Source organism: Manacus vitellinus, unplaced genomic scaffold (genome assembly GCF_001715985.3).
Source record: "Manacus vitellinus isolate BGI_N305 unplaced genomic scaffold, ASM171598v3 scaffold_19_pilon, whole genome shotgun sequence".
Classification (NCBI taxonomy): Eukaryota; Metazoa; Chordata; class Aves; order Passeriformes; family Pipridae; genus Manacus; species Manacus vitellinus.
In genome coordinates this window covers 202,213-213,873 of record NW_021939395.1, presented here as the reverse complement: position 1 = coordinate 213,873, position 11,661 = coordinate 202,213, and the positions used below count along the sequence as shown (strand labels likewise).

Sequence of the window (11,661 nt, the reverse complement as noted above, 5' to 3'; positions counted from 1 at the left end):
AGTTATTCCCGAATGTGGGAACACCTGGAAGCCAAGGGTTTTTTTTGTGACACATAAAACAAGTTGATGCATGTCTTGGATTTTTTTTTTTTTTTCAGATCCTCTCTATGAAGTTGCTTTGTGAGTGTAATTTCCTACCTGGCACATTAAGCACGTTGTACTGGTGTCTGCTCCTGCAAAGCCTCTTGGCTCAGTGAAAACACAAAGATTTCTTTGCCTTGCGGGGGAGGATCTGAACATTTGGCAGTTTAGTTAGCAGCACGAGGACATTAATACTTGAGCACAGGAGATAGCCAGACTCTTTAATGTGGTGGAAAAACAGAAGGATACTCTGGGTCCTTTGCTCTGCCTATCCCATGCCATGGGAAAACTGTTCTGTTTAGGAAATTCCCACCATTATTTAACAAAGCAAAGGACAGGAATTCTCATATCTTCCCTAGAGATAAGTTCCCTCTCTACATGCCTTTCTCCATAAGAAACATGTCTCAGTGCTTGCCCAGGTATTACTTTGTGCAGTTCCTATTTGCTTATGATTATACGAACACGTCTTCTGCCTGGTCCTCATCTCAACCTTCTAACCCTTCATACTGCTTTCCTAGTCAGAGGCACACCCTAGCCATCTGTAGCCATTTTTCCCAGTTGCTCCTGGTAATTACTTTCCAAAGGCTAGAGTGTCTGCTGGTAAGTTTAGAATATAACATGATAATGCCATGAGAACTTATGGTACCAGGGTTAACTGTTCAGTGCTTCTTTTTGTGTAATTCTTTTAACATCATTTTCTAGTGTCTTTCAGAGCCTCACAGGGCCTCTCTAGACTAATATGAATTTTGCTATTCCACATATTGTGTGGTAGATCTTGTCTCCAACTAACATGTAAATTAAGTGCTGTCTGCTTTAGTCGTCCCACTCACTCGTGTCTGTCCTGTCCCAGCCACAGCACTGCAGGTGTCACGGCGCTGGAGGCTGAGGTGAAAGTCCCTATTAAATGTCTTCACAAGGAGACATGTTCTAATGCTGAAACATCCAATGACACTTTCACCGTGAAAGACAGGAAGAGTCCTGAGTATGAGAACCTTGTGACTGCAATGGAATCAGAACATGAAACAGAGGGAATTTAGCAGAGTACCAGCTCTTCTGCATGAGCAGCAATGCAGGACTGCACATACCAAATGGTGCACTTAACAGGAGCAGACCCTTCCTCCTGTTGGTCTTCTGCTCTGATAAATGTTTCACTGCTTGCTTAAACCCAGAGGAGCTGCATAATCTTCTTGGGCTTTGGCAAACAAGGCCTTGCCCGCTGGAGCAAAAACCCTCAGCTGAGCATTTGTCTATCCACTTCTACAGAGTGAGTAATTTCTGAGCAGCCTGAATGACTAAGGTCAGGAAGAGAGGATCTGAGGGACTTGGAACGTGAACGTCTTTAGTCTGCAAATCCAGGAGTAGCTGGGTGCAATGCTACCAGCCAGTAACAGCAGCAAGGGGTACTTTTCAGTGCATGTTCCTGTTAGGACATCCCAGGCTGCAAAGAACCAGGGATTGTGCTGGAAATGGACGTCCTCTGGCTTTTGCAGTACAGCAAATACTGGTTTGCACATCCTGCTTGTCCCTGAGTCTTTTTTTGTTAGAGCATAATAAAGGGACCACAGATGGGAGGTTGATGTCCCAGGAATGTCAGTTTTGCTATCAGACTGGAGCTCAGCACACAGAGGGAGAGGGAATGAGTCTCCAAACTGCCACCACTGGTTTTCTCCTGGAAAACCAGAACTGATGTTGAAGGAAATGGTGGCATTTAGTTTTTACAGTGTGGGGGCCAGAGGCGTAACAAAATAGAGAGAAATTTGAAGCATTTGAATAATGATTAAGGGACCTCTCTGGATTTAACAGACTGACACTGATTTACTCTGTGGGACACAAGTCAATCTGTGTGATTATTAATTCTGACCTACGTTACAGGGATGCTGTGGGTGCTCATGATTGTAAAATGCTGCTCCTGCCTTCAACTGCAGCACGTTCCCTATGATACACTGTCACTTGGCAGCCTGGTTTGCCTCTTCATTGTTAATCATTTGTACCTTGCCTGTGCTGAGATGCTGCTGGCAGAAGTCTGTCCTCCCTATCTGTCCCTCCAGCCAGCATCCTTCTGTTCTCCAGGCTTGTCAGGGAGGGGCGATGCCACCTGTCCTTAACAAAGCAAATGTGTAAGAAGAGTTACTGGCTTTTATTAAACCAGTGGGTGCAGCAGGGGGAGCATGGGGAAGCAGCTGAGCTCAGGTCATGCACACCCTCCTGCTTGTTCGTGTGAGGCTGCTGCACTCCCATGAGGCAGGCAGGATCCAGCCTGTCCCTGTGGGGCCACAGCAGTGCCAGGCCCCCTGCATGCACTGGTGCCTTAGCTCACATGTGGGTGCTGCTCTCTCAGACCCACCAGCTCCCCTGCCCCAGCTGGAGAGGAGAGCTGGAGCCCTGAGCGAGGGTAAGCAGTGTGGGGACTGTTTGGAATGCGTGTGGGTCTCTGATGCTTTGCTCCCGGGCTGAGGGAAGTCACCCCTCGCAGGGTGTGTTTGCTGTAGCCTCGTGCACACCCCCACAAGCAGGCCCCAGAGACCCCGCGCTGGAGAAGCTGCTGGCATCAGCATTCAGGGCTGGTGTGGAACAGAGGAACGAGGGGGATGGGAAGCTGCAGCCACACTCATGCAGGGCAGAAGCATGTGGTGCAAAGTCAACACTGTGTGGAAAGGGAACTGAAAACTTCCCAGCTTCCCCATCCTCACCTCAGCGTATCCAGGCCCAAAACACGATATGGCGCTCTCTTTCCCCCCAACAAGTGCCATCCTCATTAATTTTCAATTAACCTAGTGTTTTGTGCAAATTTTCTTGCTGTTATAAACTCTGAGCTCCAGGTTCGCTCATTGACTATGTAACACCATGGTTTTTCCCACTTGTCATTCCTCTCAGCACTGATCTGCCCTGAGGGGGTCTGGACACCTTCCTCAGAAGACCCAAAACCTGAGAGAAGCTGCAGAGAAAGAAGGCAACAGGAGTTAAGAAAGGGGGAGCAGATGCTCCAGTTGGAGCAGCCCCCATGTTGTCACTGCCTCCAGTTTGGGCAGCAAAAAGGCTTTGGTCACAAGCAGCAGAACAGTGGAAATACAAAAAGTCTGTCTCTGGTGCCAAGGTGGTTGTTTTTCCCTGTGCAGCAAGCGTGTGATTATTTTTTAATTTATAGTTTTTGCATGTTTGGTAGTAAAACCTGTTAGAAACAGAGCATTTTTCTTCTGGAAGTCACAGAGGATTTTGCTATGTTGCATCACCATCGAACCATAGAACTTCTCCTTTCCTTGCACTGGTCACTCACCCAGTGATGGGACTCATCTGCTGAGTCCCAGCTCTACTCCAGCACAGAAGGAAAACCTCAGTTTCTGCTCTGAAACAACACTGCCTCCAAAGAACACACTATCTTGAGTGGCTGGCGCAGTGTCACAAGAATTACAGTTCCCCTTGCCTCAGAGCAACTGCAGTGCCCATCCCATGGAGGCTTTTACACCTGCTGGGTTTGCCCCCTACTTCAGAGCAGGGACATGGGACATGAATTCCCAGAGAAATTTATCCCACTCTAATTTGTTCTTGTAAGAGAGAAAAAGGTTAACTTTTTTCCCCTTCCCCCCAGCCATCTAGAAGGAACCAGGGGGTGGAGGGGAGAGTTATCCAAAAAGCAGAGGGACAAATTCTGCTGAAAGCAAAAGCTGGAAATGCACAAGAAAACAAAAATGAAGGGCATAAACAAACACTTGGCCAGCTGTGGTGCAGAGGAGGTTAGGTCTGTTGAAACCTTGAGATCTGGGTGACAGCAGGGTTGGGGCTGACAGAGTTGTCTGCTACATTAAGGATCCACAAAGCAAAGCCTGAAATCATAGACCTTGTTCTCTTTTGAAGCTGACCTCAGTGATAAAGATCAGGGTGATATCTGTGAGTCATGAGTAGAGTAGGTGCTGGAGAAAGACCATGGGAGTGTGAGTCATAAGGAGTAGGACTGTCTTTGTCCAGAAGTGCACGAGCTATTCAAAAAGCAAAACACTATTTGCTTAGGCAATGATACAAATTCATGGGTCCCAGCTTCATATGAGCTCCAGCTTCTTCAAAATATTTACTAAGAAATACTTGCAACAAAAAGCCCAAAAAGCTTAGTATTCAAGTTTATTAACATTCTCAAATATTGCAAATTTTGCTGGCGGTACTGTCCTAAAACAAGTCAGTAGGGTCTTGGGAATTTTTATTCATTTCTGAGTTTTCCATGTCAAATGCTTTCAGAGAGTTTGATTTGTCAAACTGGGCTGGACACTGCCCCCACTCTGACATATCTGAAGCTGCAGATCTGATATGCCACAAGCCAGTCATTAAAAACACTTACCAATTGTGACATCTTCAAGTGGGATGATTTAGAGGGAATTACTTTCATTAAATAGCAGAAACAGGCAACCTTGCTGCAAGGGCTGACTAGGAATGACCATCCAAAGACAAGGAGTCTTCTCCAAACAGCAAGGCTGCAGGGAGAAGCAATGGACTTTATGGTCCAATTTTAAACAGATTGAGCAAACATGCATTTTTCACTGGCTGATGGGCCAGAGATAAGTTAATCAGCAGCCTCATTAGTTTGTACTCTGAATGAAAAAAGATTCCTACATGTGCAAAGAAAAGATTTTGTATTATGGGTAATACTGCCTGTACCCATGATGTTGTGATTATGCTTGCCAGAATCCTTGTTAACTGAGCAGGATGATTAATTAGCAGCTGGCTAGTTAATGCTGTGTAGAAGAGCAGAGCACTGTCTTTGGAAGCAAAGAGCAAGGACCCTGGGCCCAATTCTCTGCCTTCACAGTGCAGAGAAGCTGCACCACCACCACTTCTGCACAGATGTACTGTTGGGAGGGATACCCCGGTAGACACTTCCAAAATTGGGGTTGAAGGGAAACGTGGCAGCACAGGTGTTCTGTAATAGTGGGACGGGCTGTTCAGTACCTCGGTGTGTTTCTGGAGAGGTGCAGAGCCTGGAGAGGAGGACTCATGCCAGAGCAGGAGGAAGAGGCTGGACCCTTGGCTGCACCGTGTTGCTCAGCAATGCCTCACTTGGGGTATTTGACAAACTGACACTCTGCACACTGAGTGTCGGACTCAGCTTGTCAAATACACGCAGTGCCACACTGCAGCTCCCAGGGGGTCACAGTGTCTTCGCTGGATGCCAAACTGGGGGCACAGAGAGAGAAAAGAAGCACAAGAAGAGCTGATGTTAATTTCAGAGGCTTTTTCCAGTTAGCAAAAAACATCATTGACCCTCCCATATTTCCCCCTCCTATACTCTTCTTTTAGTGAGAGAGAACCACATCAGCAGACACTGCCTTCTGCTGAGGAAAGGGAAAGGTTTTTTTCATGTGGAAGCACAAAATAAAAAACAGTAATGTCCAACACATACTCTCCAAACCCAGAAGAGAGTGGAATAAGGTTTAAGAGCAAGGTCGCAACTACAGCTTTAAAGATAAAATCAGTTTCTTTGCAATTCTTGCATTCCCCCTGGCTCCACCTTCACCTTGGGCGGGATGTAGATAGTGACCAGTTCTTTGTTCTGGCTCCTCCTTCCAAATGGAATTCAGCCATGATAGATAAAAGTATATTGCAATGGATAAAAGGGGCATGTGTATTTCATGAACATAAGAAAACAGTGTTAATAAGCTGATTTAAGATCAGCCTACCAGAGTACAAGTGACCTTGTCATCCCCAAAAGGACCCTCAGCCATACCCAAGTGTGGGGAGGCCACCCAAGAAAGACTGAGCAGGCTCTTCAGCAGGTATCAGTGACCAGACTACCCTCAGCTTCAGTGCTGATGTCTAACAGGGGCAGAGCTGGCCTTGGAGGGGGAAGAAGAAAAGAAGACAGCACTGCTCCTGCAATTGCAGCTTAAAATAATCCCCCGTGTAGCTTTCTGAAGGGAAAACCAGCCACTTGAAATGTTGCTATGAGGGACAGATAAGGGGAGGGTACACAGCGGAGATAATTCTGTCAGCAGATGGGAATGGAACTTGCTATTCTACCCGTAGAGATCATATCTAATCTGAATCAGTTTGTCATTGTAGAGGTTCTGGTTTCAAGCTGAAGTGGGTATTTCCAAGTAAAAGCTCAGAGTTATAAAACTGAACAATCTACAGTATACTCTAGGGGAAAACAGAAAGAGTTTTTCTTCCTGCATTCTTCAGTCAGTCTCTTACCAAAGTTAGAAAAAGTCCCCTCCAGGCTGCACATTTTCACGCAGGGCTGTCAGACTGCTCTGCAACTTGTGATGAAAATAAATGAAAAGTAAAATTATTGGATAGATTCGATGCTAAACCTAGTAACAGCATGCATCAAAGTGTGGCTGGGTGGTTTTCACATACTGAGTAGCAGAGCCCCAGCATGCAGGCTGAAGCCATTTCAAGGCATGCGTTTATTATACAGGATTTGAACTGGAATCAAGGTTATCTCCATTTTCCACCCAGTGAAACCCAAATCACAGCCTGAATTGAAAGCAAGAATACCCTGTGGGCAACAGGGTCTGCTGAACCCCTGGCCAGCTGAAACCTTGGGGTGTGCTTCTCCTAGGAGCTGGTAGCCTTCATCCTAACAGAGTCAAAGCAAGCTTTGCTTGTGGCAGGCTTCCACTGCATGGTGTCCTGCTCTATATAGGACCTTCCTATGCCCCCAGCCCTGCATCAGACACTGCAGGGAGCTTTGCCAGACACATATTGGAATATTTGGCTCAGTAAGGTCAATCTCATCTATTTGCTCCAAAAAGTGAAAAACATAATTCATTTCCTCCCACAGAAATATGCCTCCTTCTAACAAATAAACTTGCACTTTCGTAACTCGTACCTTGACACCTACCCCAGCCCTCCTGCTGCTGGTGGCGGCCCTGGCACTGCTGACCCCTTGGTGAGCTCTTCTGGCTCCAATGATCCCTCAGCATCACTGGTGGCTCCCCCAGCACCATTGACCCCCAACTGCACAGCCCTGCACCCAGCTCCCGGAGCAGCCAAGTGCTCCCTCCCCTCTGCCCTGCACCACAAGGAATGCCAACACCATGTGAGTGCCCTCACTCCATGTGGTCTCCAGAGGCACATGGCTCCCGATTGTGGAGTCATCCCCCTCCCTCCCCAGTTCTGTGAAAGTTTTCCTGAAGTGTCCAGGAGCAACTGTCCCCTTGGGAGGGCCAGGAAACAGAGCAGCCCTGCTGGGCACTTCTCTGGGAGCAGCTGGACCCACTCCAGAAGCAGACAAGCTCCTGAGGCTTGGGACTTTCCAGAGGCAGATCCAGACTCCAGGCCTCAGCTGGCTGTCAGGAGCAGAGGCATTGGCTGTGGTCCCAGCTGCCCTGCACTGGGGGCACAGAGCACATTGCACACCCAAGGGGCTGCTGTTCCAACAGCCAGCGAACACGGCAGCAAGAGGCCTCTGGGTTTCAGGGACAGTTGTGGGAATGTCTTGCAAGGCCGGGAATCAGAAACATTGCAACCAGCACTTCATGGCTCACATCAAAGGGCCACCAGCCGCACACGCTCCCACAGCCCCTCCACTCACCTGAGCCCTGTGGCCCCTGCCCAAGCGCCCTGGACTCTGCCCCCATGGCTGCTCATGCCACAGACACCCAAGGAGGGGAAGAGGGGTGTGTGGTAAGCATTTGTCCGCTGTACTGAAGCCACTGGGACAGTGAGAAATGAAGCTGAAGAGCATGCTTGCACCTGGCTGGAAGAGGATCTCTCCCTGGTTACACCCACCTCCATCCCGCACCTTCCTCTGCTCTTTGTGCACTGCCTCATCTATGACTAATTTAGATCAAAATCTCCCACTGCCAGCAGCTCACGGGCAGCATGTGTGTGTGTGAGAGCTGGGAGAGCATGCACACATGCATCCTGGTACCCAGCAGGGCTTCATCACTGCTAATTGTAATTCATCCTCATCAAGGAATTGCGGTCCAGAGCACAGAGCTCCCTGGCTGGGACCAGCAGCATTCCATCCCTGAGCCTGCCCTACCCAAAGCACACCCAGCCAAACACCACTGCATCCCTGAAAGGAGGCACCAAAAAGCTCTTCTGGCTCAGGTAGACACACGCCCAGCACTGAAGGGAGGCAGCCCAACACGAGTGGGATTCAGACCCCCTGAAGCTCGAAGTGTAACATGGGGTGGCAGGGAAGCTTTCTGCATCGCCAGGAAAATGGACACCCCACGGGTTTCTGTGTCCCAACACCCATGGCCCTCAGGGACCCCCTGACAGAGAAACAGGAGGTCACCCCTGAAGGACAGATCCTCCCCTGTCCCCAGCCACCCCTTCCGTGGGCAGGACAGGGAGCTGGCACCTACCATAGTGGGCCATCCCGACTCTCAGTGGGCAGGCACCGGGGGTCGTGCAGGAGCGCAGTGGGGACACAGCCCAGGCACACAGCTTGGTTTTGAAGGGGCTGCTCCTCCTTCAAGAGGAAGCTGCGAATGGGGAAGATAAGGCTGAGGTTAGATAACAGGAAATGTCTGGATGTGAGTGACAACACATCCAGGTTGTGAAAGCAGCCCTCCCCATCCTGCCGCGGGGTACGAGGCTCACAGAGGAGCCGGGTGGGAGGTGCTGCAGGAGGGCGAGCACCTCAGCCTTTGCCCTGTGCAGCCATGACGCCTCGGAGGGCCAGCAGCCACCCCAGCCAGATGCAGCATAGGGCAGGTCACTGGGGAAGGTGTGAGGAGCCACACCAGCCTAGTCCCAAGTCCGGCCACCTCAGGCCACCCATCCCACAGTGGTCAGGCCCTGCTGCCCTGGCTGCTGAGGAGCCATGCAGAGGGCTGGGAAAGCAGGCATGGCCAGAAGGGCTCTGTCGGGAGACAGGCTCATGCCTGTGCTGTGCACAGACGAGTGGATCTCTTACCCTTCTGTTTGAGGGGCAGGGAAGCAGAGCTCTGCTTGCAAGGATGGGATTATGCCTCAAGCATTGCAGACAGTTTTGCTCCAAAAGCTTCCCTGCAAGGCTCACCTCCCTTTTGAAGTCACAGGTGCGGATGGTCATGCCTCTGTTCTCTGGCACATGCACGGGCAGACAGGCTTTGCTTTCCCAGTGCCTGACCAAGGAGCCAGCACTGGTCCTGTGCCCCTGCCGGTCCTTCCACACACCCATTGGCCAAGGTCCCCATCCCTGTCTCTGGAGTAGCTCGGCATCCAGAGTGCCTGCACAGAAAAGTAAACGCAGTGTTCAGTTTGGAGTTGTAACCAAAGCAAGTCCCATTGTTTCTTCTCTCCTGTCTCCCCTTGGACAGCCCACAGTATGAGGTGTTCTCAAGTAGCACCCAACACCTCAGTGTTGTTTTCATCCAGCCTGCCCGGGAGCCCAACTGGCCAGCACAGCTCTGGGAACAGAGGCAAGCAAGCTGCCTGTGCCAGGCCAGCAGCACAGCTAGCCATGCAAGGGCCAAACTGATTCAAGCAAACACAGGAATTTTAGAGAGACATTCCTCATCTCTCTAGGCCAGTATGGTACACAGTATATTTTGTAAGGCCAGGACTCATTAAAATACATCACTCTGCACTATCCCAAGCCATCAGATGTTTGCCATCAGCTAGCCATGCAGTGTGATGGGCACTTGTGAATACTTCTTGTAGGATTGGTTTTTCCACTCCGAGCACTCAGCTGCTGCCCTTCCTTTCCAGCTTTGCCTCCCTGCTGCTGTCTGGCTCTGCAGTCAAAACCCACGGAGACCCCCCAGTGCTGACAGCCGGGGCCTGCCCTAGTCCAGCAACTTTCAGTTACATTATCAGCATGCCAGGGCTGCAACCACAGACTTTATGTTCCTGCAGCTCTGTCCAAACCCCCAATCTGGAAAACACTTACTTATGCCTCCGAGTAACTGTGCCCGCTGAGCTCCCTCGGAGCACTGCCGGGGTGCTCCCAAGCCTGCATGCAGACACAGTGCGATCAGCCATCTGCTAACAGTCAAACCCATCTCCGGTGCCTGAGGGAGAGTTAGATAATGAGGAATACAGTTACTATCCAGTTCCTCTTTCATCTGCCTGTGTTTTAAAATATACTATAAAAGAGGAATAGAAAGGTCTGGATGGTTTTGCTTTGTTTTTACTTTGGTTTTTATTGGAGGAAAGAAGTAGGTCTGCTCATGTAGTCTGTATTTTTTTATGTATGCCAGCACAAGCTTCAGTCCGTGAAAGCCTTCTAGCCAACATGCCACCAGAAACCTGAGATTCATCAGCTGGGGCAGTGGGAGATGAAGCATCCTCTCCCAGCCAGGACATCCCACTGTGCCCACACCCGACCGTGGCCCAGTCTTGTGGACCCACAGTGATGTCCAAGGTGGATGTATCACAGTGAAGCTGATTTCCTCTCCTCTTTGCAGATGTCACCACCCCACTCTGTGCAAGAGCCTTGAAATTGCACTCCACTTTTCCTAATGAAGCAAGTGTTTTCAGTGCACTTGCAGACACAGCTCTGCAACTTGCTCTGGCAAGAGGAAGAAGGAGGTAGAGAAGCTGTAAGAGGTCACAGACTGCAATCAAATACTGTCTCAGAGGCTTCTGCATACTGTTCCCCGAACCATGAAATTGTCTTGGAAAACAACTTGAAAAATAGTGGCTAAAATGAGTCACATAGTCCATTTGATTAACATGCATCAAATTCTCTCATACTGTAGTTTCAAAATCTTGTACTTTTTACCTCCCATGAAGTAAGGCACAAAGGATTAACAGGTTTGTACTGGACACAGAAAAACTGCTGCTCTGTGCAGATCAATCTGTGCAGACATGGAACAAAGAAGGACATGGAACTGTTGGAGCAAGACCAGAGCAGGGCCACAAAGTTGATAAGAGGACTGGAACACCTACCCTACAAAGACAGGCTGAGAAAGTTTGGGCTCTTCAGCCTGGAGAAGAGAAGGTTGCATGGAGACCTCATAGCACCTTCCAGTATCTGAAGGGGATACAGGGAAGCTAGAGAGGCATTCTTCACCAGGAACTGTAGTGATAGGACAAGGGTTATAGGTACTGAAAGAGAGGAAATTTAGGCTGGATATTAGGAAGAAATTCTTTACTGTGAGGGTGCTGAGATAACAGAACACGTTGTCCAGGGAGGCTGTGGATGCCCCAACTCTGGATGTGTTCAAGGCCAGGTTGAATAAGGCCTTGAACAATCTGGTCTAGTGGAAGGTGTCCCTGCCCTGGCAGGAGGATTTGGGACTAGGTGATCTTTTAGGTCCCTTCCAACACATAACATTCTATAATTCTATGATCCAAACCAGCTTAGCCAAGGCCAGGTGATTGCAGAGTCTGGCCCTTGGGCAGCATGCCTTCACAGGAGATTTCACCCTGGGACAACTCCTTGCACAAATACATTCAAAGCCAATGTACTCCTCTTGACAAAGGAATTAAAGCTGTATGCTACCCAGTCAGGCCCAACTCCAATCATCAGTGACTGTCTTCCATTTCAGTTTGCTCGGTCAATCCAGTTCTACTGTCATGTAGCATCCAGAATCTAGGCCATCCGTTTTGAAGCCACAATATGGAGGCATGGAAAGACAAATTATTCATACATCAATTTCAAAAATACCAAACCACTCTCCTGAAGTTTCTCCTCCCAGGTGAAGAACACCA

The 11,661-nt window shown here is 49.3% G+C and overlaps 1 protein-coding gene across 1 annotated transcript in view; it reads left to right on the top strand.

Annotated features, from left to right (window-relative positions):
- The window catches only part of LOC103767779 (V-set and immunoglobulin domain-containing protein 4), a 6,689-nt gene extending 5,095 nt beyond the window's left edge, over positions 1–1,594 (top strand). The window contains exons 5-6 of the mRNA XM_018070566.1: positions 99–120; positions 932–1,594. Coding sequence (XP_017926055.1) covers positions 99–120; positions 932–1,118 — 209 coding nt within the window. The 3' untranslated portion in view covers positions 1,119–1,594. The remainder of the gene's footprint in view (positions 1–98; positions 121–931) is intronic.
- The last annotated feature ends 10,067 nt before the right edge of the window (positions 1,595–11,661 follow it).